The following is a 20,832-nucleotide window of genomic DNA, read 5'->3' on the forward strand; positions in this document are numbered from 1 at the left end:
GGTTCGAACCCTGTCGACTTCTATTGACCCGTATAGAAGGATCAGGTTCGAACTTGAATTCACTTATTGACCCGCGCAGCATCCCTAGACATCACGTGTGTACCAATAACACGCTCGCCAGGGCCCATGCGGGTCGGGATTATATTTTCCTCTTTAGTTTACCTATGTGTATACAATTTATAGTGTACGTGCATGATATTTTGAAATAATTGTAGTTGTGTAAGTATCTGTCATTTGAATGCACAACATTTTCTTGAAGAGCTTATACACGCCTTCTGTCTGCTTGTACGAATGTTACAGATCAGGTGGCGTGCGTCTTGGTGTTGACTCCCCCTTTCTCATTCACCGGGGAAGGTCTTTCTGAACTTTGGAGTCAATGACTGCTGATTTGGGGAGAACTCCTTTTAGGATCTTCAGTGAAGTAGACTTGCTATTTCCGGTGTTTGTGGGTACCAGAGTTGTTTTCTTCTTAAGTATAGAACTAAGAAGAGACTTTAGAACACCAGGAAGTTTAGTTCTATTTGTTTAAACATTTCCTCTCTTCTGTCAGAGGGTGTCCTTTTCGTACATAGAGTTGCCCTTGTACTCAACACACTTGTAGATCTTGCTCACCGTCGTTGTAGGTAATATCCGTATTTGTGTCCACAGTGATTCATTGTACTTACAATACACTGTTGTAATCCACAAGTATCCATTTGCAGGGGACCGTCGTATCCCCTACGACCTCCTGAAGGTATTTGTAGAAGACCCATTGTTCTTGTATCACACCCACCTTTCACCAATCTCAGGTGGGGGATGTCTGTACTTGTGCCCACATTGGTTCGTTGTACATACGATATACACACTGTTGTTATCCACAAGTAGGTTGTGTTCATTTGCAGGGACTCATTATATCCGCTACGACCTCTTGGAAGTATTCATAGGAGAGTCATTGTTCTTGCATCCTACCCACCTTTCACCAATCTCAGGTGGTTTGATGTCTTGCATTTGTTTGAGGGACGAATTTTCTACTATCGACTGACAGTGTTGCCATCTCAATCTCGTAGGGATCGTCGTAGGAATTCATGTATCGAGGTCTTGTAATTTGAGTTTCCTCGAATATGATTCAAGCTCTGTTCTTTGGATATATTTGATTCCAAGTTCAGTTTCATTCAGGCTTGAGTTTCAAATTCAGTATGAGTCTTCCACATTCATTCAAGTCTTCTACTGCCATGTTGGGTTCATCCAGATTTGAATCTAATGCTTGCAAATCCAAATTTCACTTGGCGTCATACAGTTTAAGCTCACATGCATAAGTTATTGTTGTCCACATCTTAATCTAGTTTTAAGTTCAGAGTACAAGTCCAAGTGTGTAAGTCCCCTGCTGTCCTTGTAAGTGCAATTGCAGGTTCGAGTACAAGTCCTTTGTGGTCCAACTCAAATTCTTGTTTGAGTTCGAATAATTGAATCATGTTCAAATTTAACTCAAGTTTGAGTTCAATTTCATTGTCATTTATTGCAAGTCCAAACTTATGTTCGATTTCATTTAGATTTGAGTTCATTCAAGTTTGATTTAGGCTCGATTTTATGTTCAGTTCATTGTCCAAATCAAGTTTTCATTTGTTTAAAAAGTTCAAGTCCTTTGCTCGTGTTCAATCAAATTCAAAAGTTCACAAATCTGAGTCCACTGTTGTTCATTCGAGTCCCAATACTTGTTCTTTTGAATTCAGACAGGTCCGAGTACAGTCATGTTTTCACCTGAAATTTCAGCAGCCTCCTGGCGTCTCCCCCGTTTAGGAGAAAACTACGGAAAACTGGGCCTCTTGCCACGCTAGAGAAAAGCATGCACGGTAGGTGCCCTCTTTCGAGGACACCGCGGCCGTAAAATCTTTGTTCCCCCACCACGCCAGAGAAAGGTGTGCATGGGTCTTCGGACACCAGTTCGAAAATGAGCAGTTTATATTTGACCCCTTCTCACCGTAGGCATTGCACCGGGTTCCCTTCCCACCACGCTAGAGAAAGCATGCATGAGTTGGTTTTCCGGTGCGTTGCTAACGCCAAAAATGGGGTTTTGTGATTTCCCGCCCCGTTGCAAGTATCGCAACGAACTTCCTCCTACCACGCTAGAGAAAAGCGTGCATAAGTGGTCGTTCGCCGCGTGAGAAAGCTAAATCTGGCCAACGGTTTTGGTGCGCGCTTTAAATCCCGGCGATGGTTAAATCCCGGATTAAGGATTTACAGCTTAATCCCATATTTACTAAATCCCTTGGTTCGGCATATTTAAGGGATTTGGCCAAGCAGAGCGCGTGAAGGAGAAAGTTACCTTAAGCAAGCGAGCTCCCTGTAGTTGCTTCCGATCCAACAGTCAGGGAATGTCGTCGAATGAGCAGGGTCGAACGTCCACGAAGGAGCCGAAGCTTCACAGCGAACGAGCTCCGTTCTTGTCTCCGATCAAATGTCGAAACTTCCGATCCAGACAGGAAGGGAATGTCGTGGAAGGGAGCGAAGTCGAACAGAGACGAGAGATGGAGATCGAGAGCGAGAGAGGGAGGAGCGATTGCGAGAGTCCGAGAGCACCGGCTCTCTCATTCTTCTGTTACTTAACGCGACGAGGGGGTCGTGCATACGACATGCGAAGATGCGACTTCGGCGTGCGAGCGACGTGCCGAGGTCGTGGGATGGCAGAACAAGTATGGTATTTATTTTAATTTCTTCTTTTTTTTTTTTGTTTCTTTTGGCAGTGATATGGAGGTCAACAAATCTGAGTCTTGAGCTTGCTGAAGACTTTGACTGTCTTATTATTCGTTGTGTTAACTTGAAGTGGTTCAATGATTGGGGTGTATTTGAGAAGTTTAAATGGAACAGAGTTGTTTCATTAAACAATGATTTTAGTTGGTTGTTGTACCTATGGAGATGAGTTTGATTGTTAGCATTTTATTTTTTATCAAAGGTGATATCTTTTAAAGTGAAGAGGTTTTTGGTAATTGGATGATAACATTTATACTAATTTTTAGATGAATAAATACCCTACAACAACTCATTTGAGCACTCTAGGTTCAAGTTTACCCAGGGTTGTTTTGTGGATGTGGACATAAGCAATATACTCAAATAATTTTCGAGTACCTTTTGAAAAGCTATTTGTAGGGAAAATTCCGCATGCTATTTTAGGGGACTTTAAGTGGATTACTTTTAAAGCATAGTCAATTGAATAGGATGTGGTGGTTAGGGCTATTTTTTCCCAAAATTTTAATACAACTTGATTTTGGAAAAGAGTATAGTTATTTCAAAAAGGTTTTATGCCATCACTTTTTTTTTTTTTGGGGGGGGGGGGGGGTGTCAGTTTGGAGGGGGGGGGGGTGTCAGAACAGGAGGATTGATGAATGATAAATTTGTTATCAAAGAAAAAAGATAAAAGTGATTCTTAACTCATGTAAAATATTAACGATAAGTCATACTACAAATTTTAAAAATTAAAATAGATGGGATCTATGTTGATCATTCTTTCAAAAAGAGCAGATTCTTTAATATTAGAAACACTTGAGGACACCTATAAGATATGCTCTCAATAAAGAAATGTGCTTGTAATTGCGAATATTATCTATGTGAAACATTTTGATGTCAGCTTTAAATTGATTTTTTTATCATAGGAACAGAGATAGGGAAATGAAGTTGTCAAATGTCAACAAATTTTTGTTTGATAAGGTTTACTCATCATCTAAATGCAATAATCAATAAAAATGACTAATCCTATAACTCCAGAAGCGTAGGAGATTCTTGAGACTCCCAATATTAGAGTGAATTAACATAAACATAATAAAAAAATCTAGAATCACTTCATAAAAAGAAACATGTTTTTTTGTTTCAATTTCACAAGTCTCACAAAGAAACTCTTCAATTTTAATATTCATAAAAGAAGAAGAAAATATACACTATAAGATTTTAAAAAAGGGATGTCTATTGAGAGTGGATATGAAGGAACTTGATAGATGTTTTCTATCTTTGAGGAGGAAAGGATCAAAATGGTCCCTCAACTCTTTGTGAGGGCCGAGGGGTTAAAATGGTCACCAACTCTTTTGAGGGACTAATTTGGTTTTCCAATCCATTAAAATGAGACATTTTTTGTCCTAATTTTAAATGTCGAAGTTAACAGTGTTAAATGTAAGGGTATTTTGGTTATTTTTAAATTAAATATTTGTTAATGTAATTTTTAAGTAATTATAATTTTTCTAAGAAAATTTATTATATGTTTCTTTAATAAAAATTAATAATTTTAGTCATATTTTATAAAATATGTATGACTAAGTTAAAAATAACATCTATTTGCATTTGATTTCTCTAAATCAATAAATATCATATTTTATAAAATATGATTAAAATTTGTGAAATCAAAATTAAAATTATTATTTTTAATTAAAGAAACATTTAATAATTTATTTTTAGAAAAATTATAATTAATTGAAAAATATATTTAATAAATATTTAATTAAAAAATGATAAAAAATACATTTACATTTAACATTATTAATTTCAACATTGGATGTTATGACTACAAATATTTTATTTTAAGAGTTGAGGGATCAAATTAGTTCCTCAAAAGTGTTGGGGACTATTTTGGTCACTAAACTCTTCACGAGGGATCATTTTGACATTTTTCTCCTTTAAAAAGGTATAGCCCATCATTTTTTTAGATTGCCTAATCATTTTTCCCATTGTGTGGCTTTAAAATTCATAATGATTATGAAATTGTGTTCTTAGTGATTCTATTTTCATAAAAAAATTCTATAAGAAAAGCAACATGTAATATATTGTTGAGAGTAAATGTGAGAGAAATAAGAATTTTTAGTTGTCCTGTGATAGTTCTTGGAGAATCATGAACTTTTTTTTCCCATACTGCTTGGGCATGATTTGTAGGTTTGGAAATGATTGGCAAGATTTGTCATGCAATGGGTTGCTTTTGAATTTAAAGTCTAGGTGTGAAGAGAATTATCTGAGGCATTTAAAATGCATGTGTTATAATTCATATCATTTTGTGCTAAGAACATGACTTAGATGATTTTTTTAGGAAGTTGAAGACAATTTCTTTTGAGTTAAGCCATTCTGATTTCATATGACAAGTCTACCCTTTTAAGCAACCTTTCTTTCTACCATAATTTTGGGGCTTTTCCTGGAGTTTCCAATATTTTTATTTGATGTCTTTTTTTCTTTTAGTAGTTGTACCAGAGTTTGACTTTAAAAAGGATTTTTGTCCTTTTTGGGAAGGATCGGTAGCAACAAGTCATTTAACTTGAGGTTTAATGGTTGTCATAGCATATGTTTTTGAGATATGGTTGTCTAGTATTAACATCTTTCTTCCTTATTTGGCTTGTATGATTGAAAGACTTCATTCATAGATTATAGGTTTTCTTTGTTTAGGATCTGAACATGAACTAGATCAAATTCATTATTGATTCTGGCAAAATGCTAAAAAATCTCTTTATGCATACTATTTGAGAATCACCGCATTATAGCTTCACTTCATCTTAAGATCTTGGTAATAGTCTAGTTCAAGCCAATACACCTTTATTGCATTAAATTTTTTTAATGACAGGGAGGTTATTTTGCTTGGTTGTTAAGATTTTAGTTTTGATCTCATAAATGAGAGCTATATCCTTGACTTTTGAGATCTTGCTTGATGACATTCCAAATATTTTTTGATATTATTAGGAACATATATGATCCACTGATTTTCCAATCATAAAATTTACTTTATCCCAAAGTGTAAACTTAATTTTTTTTTCTATGAAAGAGGATCAATAAGACGCTGAATTTTTCATTTTCCTTTCAGGAAGGTCGTCAAATTTTGGGATCATTTTAGGTAGTTTCTTTCATTCATGCGATTTGAAGCATGTAGCTCCTAGAACTCTTCTTTAGTCTAGTTTTCAGCATTCATGATAGTTAACTCTTTACTCTTTAGAAGGAAAGTTAAAGGAACCGGACATAATGAAGAGAAGAAAAAATAAATGAGAGGAAGAATAAATATGACCCTGCATTGATACCTTTAAATGTGCTAATTTCTGTAATTATTTATGCAGCCTTATGCATAAATACTCATTAAAAAAAAACATAAATACTCATTGAAATAATGAACAATCTAAGCTTTTCTAGCCACTTCTTTTCCTTTTTTTTTACTAGTCATTTCTTTTTTATAAGGTATCAATGCAAGGTTAGGGTTCTCTTTTTTTCCAACAAAAAGAAAATTAATAATTACAGTAACAAAAACAAAAATAAAAATCCGGGGAATTGTCTGCCTGTCTTTTTATCTATCTAGGGGATGCCGATTGATGCCAAGGGAGCAATTTGTAGGCATTTTCTTTTCTTTCTTATATACAAATCCGTGGGGGAGTTATTTCCTTGTAAGCAATAAACTCAGCATCTAATTTTTCTTACCTAACACTCCTGCTGGCCCCTCTTGATCTGATGGCTCAGCAATATATATTTCTTAGAGACTTTTTATACCCCACAGAATTACCTGATCAAGAAAATAAAGACTTCTTTTTGCCTTTTGTGTATATTGGGAATTCGATGATAATAGGATTGACGTTGAATATAGCTGATTTGGTTGGAAAATTTGTGTGGCACTCAATTTTGATACATCCGTCTTGATTATTTATAGATCATTGCTCTTGGATGTCTACTGCTGCCCTTGTAACCAATCTGGTTCTCGTAGTTCCTAAATGCCTCCATGCTTTTGCTGTTCTTCATATTTGTCTCCCAATCCATACTCTATCTAAATTGTAAAAAAAAATATGGACAAACCTTTTGATGATGATAGACTTCAAATCTTTTTGGATAGAATGGCACAAATCAAGAAACTATGATGCTTCTGTGCTGTTTTTTTGGGAGTAAAACATGAAAAACTTAGGGCTTCCATGATTCAAGTTAAGATGCAAAATCTGTAATTCATATTTGACTCATAAACATAATACTTCTTCGTGAAACTATATTTAGTTATATTTTGTTAATTTTTAAACAGTATGCTTCTTCGTGAAAATCTGGAGATGAACATTGAAGCCTGGGAACTGGTAAGGTTGTTTTCCTTATTTTGCTCAATTAATATTATTAATCTACTTGTTTTTATAGCATTTTTCAAGTAATTAGTTCCTAAAACTTGATCTTCCAGTCATAATTGAATTTCTTTTATATTGTCTGGTCCGGTTGCAAAACTGTGCCTAAATAGTCTTCTTCTCTTTATTTCAAGAAATTGGCATCCCACATTTATCTTGTTTCTTTCTTTGGGTACATCCACTTGACCATGTTTCTACCTTTTATTTAATTCTTGGATATGGCTTTTATGTTGATATTTTTGTTTTCGAAGAAAGCTTTATTCGTTTAAGACTTCGTTTCAGACAGTTTTCTTACAGCTTTCTAAAGCAGCTTTTTACTAAAAAAATTTCTAGTTCAAGATTTTTTTGTACTAAAAAATTGTTTTTGAAAGTAATAAGAAAGTTGTCCAATCGAAGCCAATGACTATGTTGAAGCTATTAATAACTGGAATGCCAAAAAAATTAGTTGATGATGTAAAGGTGGAGAAAGACTGCGTAGTTTATGATTGTATGTTTTTCTTTTATCCTGCTGTGTGATATATGAGTATGTTTGAGTGTCCTGATGAAGTTTAAAAATTAATAAAAATTAGTAGTTTTTTTTTTTTAAATTTGTTCTTATTAGGGATTACACCCAAAAAATTCTTCTGCCATAATATTATGCTAAAAATATCAAATTTATTATGGATGCTTACTAATTTTCTAATCACAAATTGTGTATAGTTTTGAGGTTTTATGAATCTGTAAGCAATGTTTAGGCTTTTTTGATATTTTGGTATTTTTTTGATAGATCTTCTATTTAAAAGTATGAACTTTGCAGATTAGCACGAATATTTTTCGCAAATATATCGGCCCTGTGGATATATGGAGTTCAATATCATCCGCTTTGTCCGATCACAGTGGGAGCATCTGTTGTTTGCCAAACCAAAATCCCCTGAAATGTTATCAAGCAATGGCTGAGCATTATAGCCAGTGGGTGTGGTAAGTGTTCATTTAAAGCTTTCAAAAAGGAGAGAATTTGTTGTTAGAACGAGTAAAAGGTATAAATCTATCTGATATAATGTTCCTCAGGTTTCGGAAGTTGTTTGTTCTGCTTTCCAGATACACGTACGTGAACACTGTCAGAAGGATCGTTTACTAAACGGCATTATTGGAAATAATGATGGTCTTAAGTGTGAGATTAACTGCCCTCTTCTCCCCTCAAAACTTGTTTGTTTGCTGCTTGCTTACCCTGCTTCAATTTAAATTTTGTTTACTGTTTAAAACATTTTTTAATTTTATATTTAAAATATTGATTTAAAAAACAGTAAGAAAGCCGTCCCAAACGAACCCTTAAGTAAGATGGATTCAGGTGTGTTTGCTTGATTGTCGCATATACCAATCAGGAAAAACAAAGATTTATTATGCTGTTTTTTACATCATTTTTCTTTTGTATAACAAATGAAGTAGTTTATAATCGTTGAGTTAGTGGAATTGAGTTTAATTTTGTAATTGATAAAATTAATCAAGGTCAAGCATTAAGTTGGGATGATTCCTGCATAAACCTGTTATTATGAACAATTATTTTTTTTGTATTATTTGTTTCAAGTTTTTTTTTTATTCATTTTAGTTATTTTATACATTATGAATCATTTGAAGATATAGTGCGAGTAAACTATGTGGATTTTTTTTTATTATGTTAAATCGAAGGTTATATATTGCTTGTTTATGCTGTAGCTCATCTCATGTTTAGTTTTTCTTCATTTATAAAGAGAGTAATATGGAAGCAATAATTTTCAATATTTTGAAAATCTAAATTCCCGATGCTCATATTAAATATGTAAGCTGGCAACGCGATTCAGAAAGCCTGATATTTCTGATAAATGATGAATTCTAATCGAAGCTTGTAAATATCTTATTAAAAATTTTAAATTTTAAAAATCAATTAACAAGTTTAAATAATTATTCGCTACTTTTAAATGTTAAAACAAAGAAGCTTTAATTTACTATAAATTTATTATTATTTTATTTTAGACTACAATCATCATTTCAAAAAATTACTTGTAATCAAATTTATTAACATGTGAGAGCTGTATGAAAAGAATTACCTAACTATTTTTTAATAAAAATATTTATAATGTTCACAATAGAAAACTAAAAACTGAATTCGCTAAAATTTCGCATCACCTCTAAAAAATACTGATACCATTCCAAACACAAAGTTAATGCAATAGAAATAGTACTATCTATACATAGCTTGACGAAACATAATTTACCTGCAATTAATAACAAAATATAACTAAAAATAAAAGTTAAAAATATTAACTTATAATAAAAATAAATATAGGAAAATAATAACATTAAGATTTCATTTAGCTTTTTAAAAAACAACTTTCAAGTAAAAAAGAAAATTTTATACTTAAAACTTTTAAAAAATAGTAAAAAATAGTAAGAAAATCACCTCAAACGAAACATGCCGTAACACAAATCTTAAAAACCTAAGGCTTTGTTTAGGACGATTTTCTTACAGCTTCTTAAGCAAATATTTATACTAAAAAATTACTTTAAGCAGCGGTAAACAAGTCATCCCAAACAAAAATGTAAATCTAGCACTTCATCAATCTCAATCCTCAAACGAACTTGAAGCATTCAAAGTGATTCTTTCATCAATTATTTCTATAATACTGAACTAAATAATCAACTCAACATACACATTCGAACCAAAAAACAGGCACAACAAGTATGAGAACCAGAATCTGAAGATGGCAAAGCCGAAAAGTTGAACAGCATACGGATATCTATAATACTAAAAAAGATTAAGAACAAGCTACAATTTACCAAACAGCTTAATACTCATTGCCACAAAGCCTAAAACCTGTAGATATCAGAATAAAACACATCATTTCTACTACAAAAACAACTGCAACGACAAGTTACTTTCTCCAACATAATTTCAATCAGAACCAAATATTTCAATTCCCTTTTAAAAACTTATTAAGCTTTTACTTACCTTGCTTTCATGATAGACAAATCAGCCTCAACTAACGGGAAGCAGCTTCAATAAATATCCATTTCTAATGGTATCATACTAATTTCAAATTTAAAAAGCTCTGTATAATCGACAACAAAAATATCAGTTCATATCTGCAAAAAAATATTCTACACTTGTTATACTATATAGCAGGAGCTGCCATGATCTCCCAGATTAAAAGCAGATAACTGAACATAGAATAAACAGTACTACAGTGCAGAACTTGTCGACCATCTGTTAACCTGCTTGTTAAAAGTTTCAGTATTACAAGTTCTTAACAAAGCCAATGATCTGAGGGTTTGCATACAAAGGATACTTTAGAACTTGAAATCTCTCTTCTTAGATTTTCCTTCCTTTTCCTGCATTTTTCGCTTCCTCTTTTTCTCAGCCTGAAAAGATCTCTCCATGCAGAGTTATGAGAGAGAAAGAGAGAGAAAAGCAATATAAGTTGAGAAATGTGGATGGAAAACAAACCTCCGCAACCATGTCGCTGAAGTCTTCCTTCTGGTTCCTTAGTTTCTCTTCTTCGCGGGCTTCCTCGTACCTGTACAATTTGATACAAGCAATTCAGAGTAAAACCAAATATAAATACCTACCATTTTATATCATGCTATTTACATATCTAACACTTAAAATTTTAATATTACATATCTGTCACTCATAGAACAAATATAAATGCATGGAATGAAATATTAAAGTTTATAGGGTGGTATGGGTGATAAGAATGAATATAGGAGTGCTATATTTGATATTAAAATTTTATATGAGTATTAAGAATGTAATATTAAAGTTTTGGTTGTTAGATATGTAAATAGCATGAAATAAAGTGGTATGTATGTAAAATGTAAATCTCCCTAAAAAAAAAAGAAATTCCAACATACTTGGCAGCCAAAACGTCATCCATGACTTCCAGCTCCTCTGGTTGTATGGTAACATCTACTTTGTCTGATTTCTGGCCACGAAGAAGATCAACCTGAAGGAGATGCACAAACACCAAATGATTGATTAATTTACTTTTTTTCCTCCCTGAAATAGATTTGCCTTTGGGCTGATTTGGTTAGTTTAAGTTAGAAATATGTTTGTTAAATCTATCATTCGATTCGGTGATGGATTTTAAATCCAAAGAACGTATTTACTCACTCTTTTAGCGCCTGCTTTCTCTTGAGTTCCAAGTACATATCTGGATTTCATAGAAGATAAAACAAACACTATAGAGTTAATGGTACGCAATGAATAATCTTTCAATGACATGAAAATCATAACTGAAATATAAATTAAATCATTCAACAACTAATAATAAACAGTAACAACAACACATACGTGTGACTTGTTCCAAGCAAAGTTCCAGGGGCAATTCTTTCTTCTTTCTCTTCCAAAACCTTCACACAAAAAACTCGATAAGGTTGATTAAAAGCGGATGTAAGAGAAAAGGAAATTCATGTAAAAAACAAGTGCATTACTTGGTACAAAGGTTTTTCCTTTTCTGGTTCTTTCCTTTGTTGCTTGCGGAGGTCAATTACATCAGGTGTTTCCACACCAGTAGGAGTGCTGTAAAATGAAACATTAACAAAAGATTATGTTAAAAAGCCCAAACTTAAACAATCATAAAAATGTAGGGCAAAAGAAAAGCACCTTGAAAGGCTATCAACTGATTGAATGCCATCTTCCATCTCCTCCTCTTCAATTTCTTCTTCCTCTTCCTCTTCTTCTTCCTCCTCCTCTTCCAAATCTCCCCAGTGTTTTGAACGATCAACAGGTTCTTCCTACAAAATTGAAGTTGAAGAAAATTAATGTTTCAGAAGTGACTACTTGATTACTTGAGCCTGAACAGATATACAATGATAAACAAATAGATGAGTTATATTAAAAGATCATATGTCCAACAACGATAAATAAATAAAAGTTAGAATTTACATCATAATTAGGTTGATCTTGTTGTTGAACCCCAAAAACATCTCCATATAATGGACGCCCAAACTGTTCAAGCCAAGAAAAATACAAAATTATCAATAAAACAGGGAAACTAAGAAAAGATCAAGAGAGGTTCTTTAGACTCACTTCATCAACAGGAGGTTTACCCCAACCTCCAGGATGATAACCGAAACTGGCTCCAAGAGGAATGGGGGCATTTAATCCCGGTATTTTCAGTTGGGGATATGATGGTGGAGGACCATATCTCTGACAAGCAAGTTTTCATTAGTTAAGGTAGAGGAAAGGCATATTCAAAGTTAATAAATTAACAAAACCATGAACAACATACCTGCATATTAATAAGCCAAGGTGGCGGAGCACCCTCAGGCATACCAAGAGCTTCCTTTAGTTCATGAGACAGCATTCCTGGTTTCATTTCCCTTAGTTTAACCTGGCCAATTACAGAGGTAACCATTCACAACTACAGAACAATATAAAAGCATCAAAATGGTGAATGATGGCGCCAAACATCCAAGTCAAGTTCAAATATGTAAAACAAAATTCCCTGAAACCAGTTTCCCTCTTCGTGGTTCAAGTGTTGATCTCTAAAAATATCATAGGCACTTTAAGGGTCTGCTATGTACAGTTTTTTTTTGTCAACTTTACTTTCAAACCTCAATCACACCAATGTTTGACTACCAACCTTTTGACCGTGCTTTAAAGAATCTTGTTATTTAGAAAAACTATACATGACCAATCTCATCATCTTCCATTATAGATTGCAGTTTTGTTTCATGGTTCTCAAACCAAGATTTTATAATTCCCCAACTATATTTTAAAGAAATCATATCATAACTTCAAATACCGACTTTTATTATATTAGGTTCACAACCAAATACACAGACAATTGTGACCAACTCAAACAAACCTTGAGTTTGGATCAATCACTATATACTCATGATTAAATCAGTACAGTTACACATGGTCCAACAAAGATCCAAACCAATGAAAAATTACTGGCCTTAAAATCCAACTGGAATCAACACAACCTTGAACGGGCCACTGTTTGGCACTGATTAACACCACCAGGCTTATCGCCATCCTGGTCAACTCAGACAAATTTATCTCACTTGATATGACAGTATTCCAGTAAATTGGGTTACTGCTGATTGACCTCAATATATCCATTAAACTAGATGTTGGTTCAATTGGTACCAATTGAATCAGTCGATCCTTTGACCTATTTAATGGGCTCAATTAGCCATATTGAAATGAATTGACTCATACAAACCTGAGTTGACCGATGTTGATCCCAAGTGGCCTAATTGGTCAGAACCAACTCAATGAATCTTGGATGAACCACCTTAGACCATGGTTGGCCTACAATAATCTAGGTTCACCAACTTGGTCATGAATGACTCGATAGAGCTACTTGAACTTCACAAGGACTTATTAGCCTAAATTGATCCTTGTTGAAATAATCAATGTCCTACTTGACCTGATGAGTTCAATTAGAGCATGTTAATTTGAATTGTTCTCAATCAAGCATTTGATTCAATCAATTGGATTTCTTGGTTCAACAGTTAGGCCAACTGATCCCAATTGATCAAATTAGAGTTAGCCTGTCATAATTAGACCAAGTTCGTATCAATTGAGATCAAATATTGGTACCCATCAACTTGACTGACAGCATCCTCGTCAAGATAAAAATAACTTTACATCGGTTCTTTAGATGCTTTCTTCAAGTAAGCCATCCTCCAACAGTCCAACCCATAACTCAAAGCTTTATGCTCAAAATAACTCGTGAATACGCAAGATGACCTCAATAAAACAATATAATCACCTTAGCATCAAGAGATGAACCATCGAGAACTGCTTGAATAAAATGTCAGATATGGACTATGACTTCAAAAGATGTGGTGAAAATCCATTTCCACCCATATTCTTTAGGATTCTTCCTTTTAGGATAGATTTGAAATTCATGTACTAATATCTATGGCAGCACTCGTGGAAATTTTAAATTGGTAATGTCACCCATGCCACACCTCCGAGCAAGAGAATCACGTACTGAACCTATGAAAGCACTCGGAGACACTTTGTGCTTTTGAGACTATCTCCATATGAATCAACCAAACCTGCTTGTTGAACAATTATTTGGTCAGATGCTAACACCTATGAACTAAAATCCAGTAATATTGAATATTGATACTCCTAAGGCATTTTTTTTATTGAACCTCGCTCAGAAAGCACGAAACTCCTTTTGTATACCACTACCTAGAGGTTGGGATAGTAGAGAGGAGGCAATGTTGTTAATCAAACTCTCTAGATGACGCAACATCTTAGTCTTCTGTAATTAGTAGGCTAAGTCCACCAGATCAACCCGAGATGAAAAAACTATGTAATTTAAATTTAGCTAACTATTCATGCCCATCCATTCACCCAATAATCCTGAACACCAAACCACCATACAAAGCACAATAACAACCTGAATTGAGAGTGTTATCAAACATCATGCTTGAGATATAATTGACATTAAGGCTTATGCTCATGACCATAATCCCCTAGAATTAAAATAAGCCATAAATATGTTATCTTCTTTTAAGATAAAAGCTCTTGAGATATTGTCCTAACCTGCTTAGAAACAACATGATGCTCTCATCCTTACGAAGAATCCCAAACAAAGTATGAACAGGAGAATCAAACCAAGCTCATAAGTACTTCCAAAGCCCAAATCTAATTCAGGGTAGGGGCATGAATAAACATACCCAATCTAAAGCATACATCCATAACATAGCAATAAACACTAACATAATAGTTTTTATAGGTTTTTTTTGTATTCGATTACAAACTTTAGTCAGCCTGTAATAGGAACAGACTTGCAAAAATAAAACAAATTTCATTATTCTCACATTCAATCTTACAGCAGTTGGCAAAAACATGATCAGTATTTGACTTTAAAACTATACTAGGGATAAAAATGAAATTATTTAGACCAGCCTTAAAGAGTATACATCCTTATATTTAGGACTTGAGTTTTAAGCATCACAAGCTCGTTGCTTTAATATGTTTATGTTTTGGCTCAATTTTTTTAGGTGGTAGTTCAAGTATAATATTCAAATCCTATATAAAAGATTGAACAGTAATATTACCTCAAATTCTTTTCCTTCATGATAGAGATCACCATGTGTTGTCAGTTTTGGTTTAGTTTGGTATTTGAAGAAGGCGTCATGCAGAACCTGGAAGAAAGTAAACCTCTAAGTTAAGATGACTTCTTTTTACATATTCTTTAAGTTTCACAAGTAAAAAAGCTAAGCTTAGAGCTTATTAGAAAAAAAAAAAAAAGGATAGCCAATTACTGATACGTAACTTATTAACTACATGGAAGGTGATGAACATCATTGAACCAAGAGACATAATAGTTAAAAAGAGCGATTACCCCAAATTCCAAATTGATGGGTGTAATTCACAAACTGACATACGCAACCCCTCTACCAGCTCCAAATACACTCCCCCGCAGCCACTACCCACCTCAAACCACGCATCACTCACCACCCATCCCCAACAACAAAATAAGAATCAATTGGTACAAGTAAAAAATGAGGTAACCTAACCTGATAATCAATGTCCATCTTTCCCATCTTTGGTTGCATGCGTTCACGTTGCTTTTGTTTCAATTTCTTGCTGTCCTCTTTTTCAATGTATGCCTGTGCAGAAATACAAGAACGAAGTTTATAATGCTGGACACAGTGAATACTTTAACTGAAAAGGAGGATGCTAGAAACAGATTAAATATTGCAACAACACTTGAAAATTCATTCAACTAAAACTTGGAATACCTGTCTTATCTTTTCTATTCCAGTAGCAGCAATGAAGTCAGGAAGTTGAAATGGTTGTTTCTCAATACCACGCTTGCCCTGCAAAAAATTAAATATAAATGAAATCTAAATAGAATTTACAAATTGGATAATGCTACTAAATATCTTAGAAGAATCTAGTCAAATGGATGCCAAGTTAAAACTATAGAGGAGGTGTCACAGCCACAACATCTGCAAAGCCAAAAGGAAATGATTCAGTCTTAGCTTGATCGACAAAGTTTATTTTTCTAAGGCAGACTCTAGGAGAAACTTTTGTAAAATTATATCAATATCAGCAACTCCATATCCCAAATTTAAGAGGCCATGGGATAGACCCCACATCTCAGCTTTGACATGAAAAGCAAAGTATTTATCTACCTCTACCCCACCACCTAGCATTTATAGCAAAAGAGAAACCATTCAAAGGCCCCCTTCAGAAAAATACCATCAACTCTTGGCTCCATGACTGTTACAGCTGGTTCCCTGCAATAACCACATTAATTTATATGAGGGGTGTAAGCTTACTGGCTTTACCTTCTCTCACACTATCAAAGCCCCTCCAAAGAAACACACAAATTCCCTCATCCGAATATGCAAAAAGCTTTTAAAAATAAATAAATAAATCTGATCACTCACCTGTAAAAATTTTCGTTTTTGACACCAATGTCGTGGTACAGGTACAGTGTTTCGATATGATTTCAGAAATACAAGTAACTTTGGATCGGCTGCTGTTGCATCCCAGACCTAAAAAATGGTGAAACAAGAATTTTGAAAAAAAAAAATCATTTTATATGGACAGATAATTCAATGTTCAAATATAGTTCTATAAGCATCAATGCAAGCATCATCATAAGTTAGCATTCTGAAGAAAACAAATCAAAAACATGACACCAACATTCTCGTAAAGACTCCCAATTTAATAGAAAAAACTCAACAAATGACAAGTAAATTAGAGCATCAAGTGCTACCAGTTGTTCCTTTGTTTTAATTTAGAAGCTAGTGTAGTAAATCAAAGATTATAACAGAATATAAACAAACACTGCTATTAGGTCCAAAAATCTAATCGACTTTTTGAAATGCTTCATCCAAAAATATATTAACAAATTTAAGCATGCAAATAGTGTCTAATATTACTCATTGGGCATGTTCAATAGAGAGCAGAAGATACATCCATAAGTCAAGGAAATAAAATAAATGCAAAATGAATGGAAAGGATAACCAATGATACAAACAGTCTCACAGAAGCACATGACAAAGAGAGATGATAAGAACATTTGAAACTAAAAAAAATGCCTCAAACTCACTAAAATTTTCTTGTTGAATAAAAAAATGACTGTAACCTATTCAACTCAACGTTTGACCAATAATAGTTGGCTCGAATATTCAAGTTGATTTCAAGTTCACAACTGCTTTTTTAAAATTAGATTTGGGTATGCACAAGATTGTTATATATTTATATACTTGATAATTAGTATAAATAAAACCATACTTACTCCATTGGTAATTGCTTTGTGAATTGTGATGCTTGCAGGAGGTCATGCGTTCAATTACTCACTGCAAAACCTATGTTCATTTTAATTTTAACTCAAACTTAACTTTCAGTCAAGTCAACTTGGGTTGAACTGAAAAACTTCAATTTCAAGTTTAAGTGGAACTCACTCAAACTCAACGTTAGCAACCTTCGAAGAGCTGAGCAAGCAAGTAGGTGATGTCCTAACTTTAACAAAAATGTTCAAAATTTAACTTGACATGAACATCAACAAAGATAAATTGGACTGAGTGCGATCAAACATAACACCTCAACAGGATCAGATAGGCCAATGGAACTACACTACACATATCCATCATGCCCTACCCGAAACAAAGCATAAATTTCCTAATGATTAACCAAAATCATCACAATAATTCTCAATTCTAATGTATGGTTGTTTACTCAAGGAACAAGGTTATAGCAAAGCAAATATACTACATACTAGATATTCAGCTTGCTATTCATTGTCAAATAATTAAAAGAATAAACCAAATGGCTTTTGTAAAAAACAAATCTATATCCCTTAAGCAGATGAATTTCTTCAATTCAAAATATCTATATGACCAGTTCAAATGAGTTTTGATAAAGTACAACTCGGATAAACAATAAAAATAATATGCATAATAAATGGTAAACGGGTCATGGTAGAACCCATAAAAAAAAAAAAAAAGTAATATAAATAAGTCGTAGCATATAACAGTACCTCAACCACATCAGGCCTTGTACATATCTGTTTCAACTCGGCAATTTTCATCCTCCTTTGAAGCTAAACAAGGAAAAATGCTTAAAAATTCAGCAAGTCAAAGAATTAAGTAAAGGGAAATTTACATGCATACCACTATATACCTTTTTCTTCTTATTAGAGAGCCCTTTCTCCTTCTGTTGAGTATCTGGCTCATCATCCGAATCAGAGTCCTCTTTCTTAGCCTCTGCATTAGCAGCTAGCTCATCCTTCTTCTCATCGTCCTGCAACAAAATACGAGCAGAAATTCAACAATCAAACAGAAAAATTAATACACAATAATCCAACCAACCAGCATCCCCTTTACCTACCTCGCCAGCAGCAGAATCCTTAAAGCTGAACTTCTCAAACACGCTCTTAAACTCTTCAAGCAAAGTATCATCCAAATCTGCCTTCTCCGGAACATACTCCACCTCCACCGAAACATCGATCTGCAACACATCGCAAGAACATAACAAATAATCGACCCGTTAATCAAATCAAACCAGCTTCTAGTGAAACCCTAGCTTTTAAACAAACGCAATGAAGGATGAAAGCGAACAAAATTTGCAAGATCGTGCCATAATAAGAAGAATAAGAGTGTTAGACCAAACCAATTAGCGATAGACTAAAGTTAGGTCGGAAGGCGTACCTCCTGGCGAGGATCGGCGTTCTCCTTATCTTCATCGCCGCCGATTCCCCCATCATCGCTCTCTTCGCCATCGTCAGCGAGGGATGAGTGCTTGTTGCCCTTGTTCTTCTTCTGCTTCCGGCGACGGCGGCGTCGGTCGCTCTCGCGTGCTTTCTTATTATTGGCGACGGATCCGCCATTGCTCTGCGGATCTGGCTTAATAAGACGGCCGTTCGCGGCGGCCTCAGTAGCCGATTCCGATACGGCCATTGCTTCCCGCGTGATTCGAGTGAGACGAGGGCGGAAGGGAAGCAATGAGAGGATTCAGTTTCGTCGTCCTATCGATTTCTTAAAAAAATGTTGGATATTCGTGTAATATAGTTGATAAATAACCCTAGAACCTGAAGGGCTTTGGGTTTTTGATTTGGTTGCGATTTGCGATGTTAGAAAGCCATCTACCTTACACCTGGCTCCCAAGTCCCAACTCAACGGAATAGGATGGAGTGATGGACACATTAGGGGCAAATTATTGCGTCCAGTATTCGGATTCGTCAGTACATCAATTCAGGTACATCACGTCATCCAAATATGCTGGATCCCGATGCATTTGAGTGTAGTGACGCGTTTGAAATGAATGTCCGGACGTCCTGTGACCGGACTACGGACGAAATAATTCACCCATATTAGGACCTTCCTTAAATCTTGTTTTGAGATATTAATTGGATGTCTAAAAAGCAAAAAGTTTCATTTGGGACTTTTTTAGGTTAATTTATAAAAAAGAGTTGTTTTAAGTTTAAATTACTTTAAGGAGTAGGTCAAAGAAAAATTTTAAACAGAAACAAATATGAAACTTAATTATACGATTTCAATAGAAATCAAAACTTAATTATCCAGTTTCCGAACCGTACTCTATTCATCGGTTTCAATAGAAACCGGTTCTCTATTCACTTATTTTAATAAAAAAAAATAAAATTTTAGTACAAAATTTCAATATAAATTTATATCTATTGTTTTATGGGGTTTTTTAAAAAAAAAAATTTAAAAGTTGTTTTAGAAAGCCTTAAGAAAACTGCTCAAATAAAGCCTAATTTTTTAGTATAAAAAATCTTGAATTGGAAATTTTGTACTTGAAAATTATTTGAGAAAGTAGTAAAAAAAACGGTTACAAATAAAGCCTAAATAATTTAATTTTTTTTGCATGCTTAGAGTCAACTTTATTATCTTGATGAAAAGAATCTAATGAATTCAAGAACAACAAAGTTTGACATCATTAAGACGCTAAAACATATAAAGAATGGCATACATTAAATAAATCAATATAAATTATAAAGTATATTAAATATACATCATTAAAGCATATTAAATTTAAATATTATAATTATAATTAATAAATTAAATAAAAAATAATTTTTAGCATTTTTTAGAATTTAACATAAGATTCCTTTTTTGTTACTTTTATATAAAAATTCAAATTTTTAATGTTCTCCAATGTAAATTTAAATTAAAATTAAATTAAATAATCTTATTTACTTGATCAATCAAAATCTCCTCATACGATGGTTGTTTGGGTGATGGTGTAATTTATAAATTTTTAATATTCTAACCTTTAGTGGATTTTGATTTAGTCATGGCTGCAAATTTTAAAAAGGAAATATTGAAATCAAATGAGGTTTAAGATCTAGGATAAGGAATTGTGAAGTACTAATTTTGAAATAAAATTAAAACGGCTTGTTTTTAGAAATATGCAGAAATACACAAAACAATTTTATGTTTTTCCTTTAAATTTTATTTATTTTTTCTCGTTTTCAGTTAAGAGAGAGAGAGAGAGAGAAATAGATAGAAATCATTAGAATAGCATGATAGATGGAAGAAGAGATGGAGAGAGAAACTTTAGGGAGGTGGGAGAATTCATTTAAATCTATAATAATTTAAATTTATGTTTTAATATTTAATTAATTTAAATTTTTTTAATAACTTGTGATTAAAGTTTTAAATTTTAATAAAAATTAATATAAGATATTAAAAAAAATTTTAAACAGATAAATTATTATAAAAAATCTTATTTTATATTTTTTATTTTAAATCTATTGTCATTTTATTTAAACTATAAATATAA

At 33.5% G+C, this 20,832-nt stretch overlaps 2 protein-coding genes across 3 annotated transcripts in view; one reads left to right on the forward strand and one right to left on the reverse strand.

Moving 5' to 3' along the window:
• The window catches only part of LOC110115193 (N-acetylglucosaminyl-phosphatidylinositol de-N-acetylase), a 24,686-nt gene extending 16,054 nt beyond the window's left edge, over positions 1 to 8,632 (forward strand). The window contains exons 9-11 of one of the 2 annotated variants that reach the window (XM_020848363.2): positions 6,992 to 7,045; positions 7,879 to 8,039; positions 8,130 to 8,632. In XM_020848363.2, the coding sequence (XP_020704022.1) occupies positions 6,992 to 7,045; positions 7,879 to 7,996 (172 nt within the window). In that variant the 3' untranslated portion in view covers positions 7,997 to 8,039; positions 8,130 to 8,632. The remainder of the gene's footprint in view (positions 1 to 6,991; positions 7,046 to 7,878; positions 8,040 to 8,129) is intronic. The other variant, XM_020848362.2, reaches the window with a different exon arrangement.
• A 1,502-nt stretch (positions 8,633 to 10,134) lies between these two features.
• On the reverse strand, positions 10,135 to 19,137 carry LOC110115167 (splicing factor 3B subunit 2). Its single transcript, XM_020848316.2, has 18 exons — positions 18,738 to 19,137; positions 18,418 to 18,537; positions 18,211 to 18,330; positions 18,068 to 18,130; positions 16,470 to 16,577; positions 15,816 to 15,893; positions 15,591 to 15,683; positions 15,129 to 15,215; positions 12,329 to 12,430; positions 12,127 to 12,246; positions 11,983 to 12,045; positions 11,701 to 11,831; positions 11,529 to 11,616; positions 11,389 to 11,447; positions 11,209 to 11,248; positions 10,950 to 11,041; positions 10,543 to 10,612; positions 10,135 to 10,457 (listed from the first exon to the last, which is right to left on the reverse strand). The coding sequence occupies exons 1-18, from the start codon at positions 18,984 to 18,986 to the stop codon at positions 10,386 to 10,388; spliced, it is 1,755 nt and encodes a 584-aa protein (XP_020703975.2). The 5' UTR covers positions 18,987 to 19,137; the 3' UTR covers positions 10,135 to 10,385.
• Between the last annotated feature and the right edge of the window lie 1,695 nt (positions 19,138 to 20,832).

Source organism: Dendrobium catenatum, unplaced genomic scaffold (assembly GCF_001605985.2).
Source record: "Dendrobium catenatum unplaced genomic scaffold, ASM160598v2 fragScaff_scaffold_1220, whole genome shotgun sequence".
NCBI lineage: Eukaryota > Viridiplantae > Streptophyta > Magnoliopsida > Asparagales > Orchidaceae > Dendrobium > Dendrobium catenatum.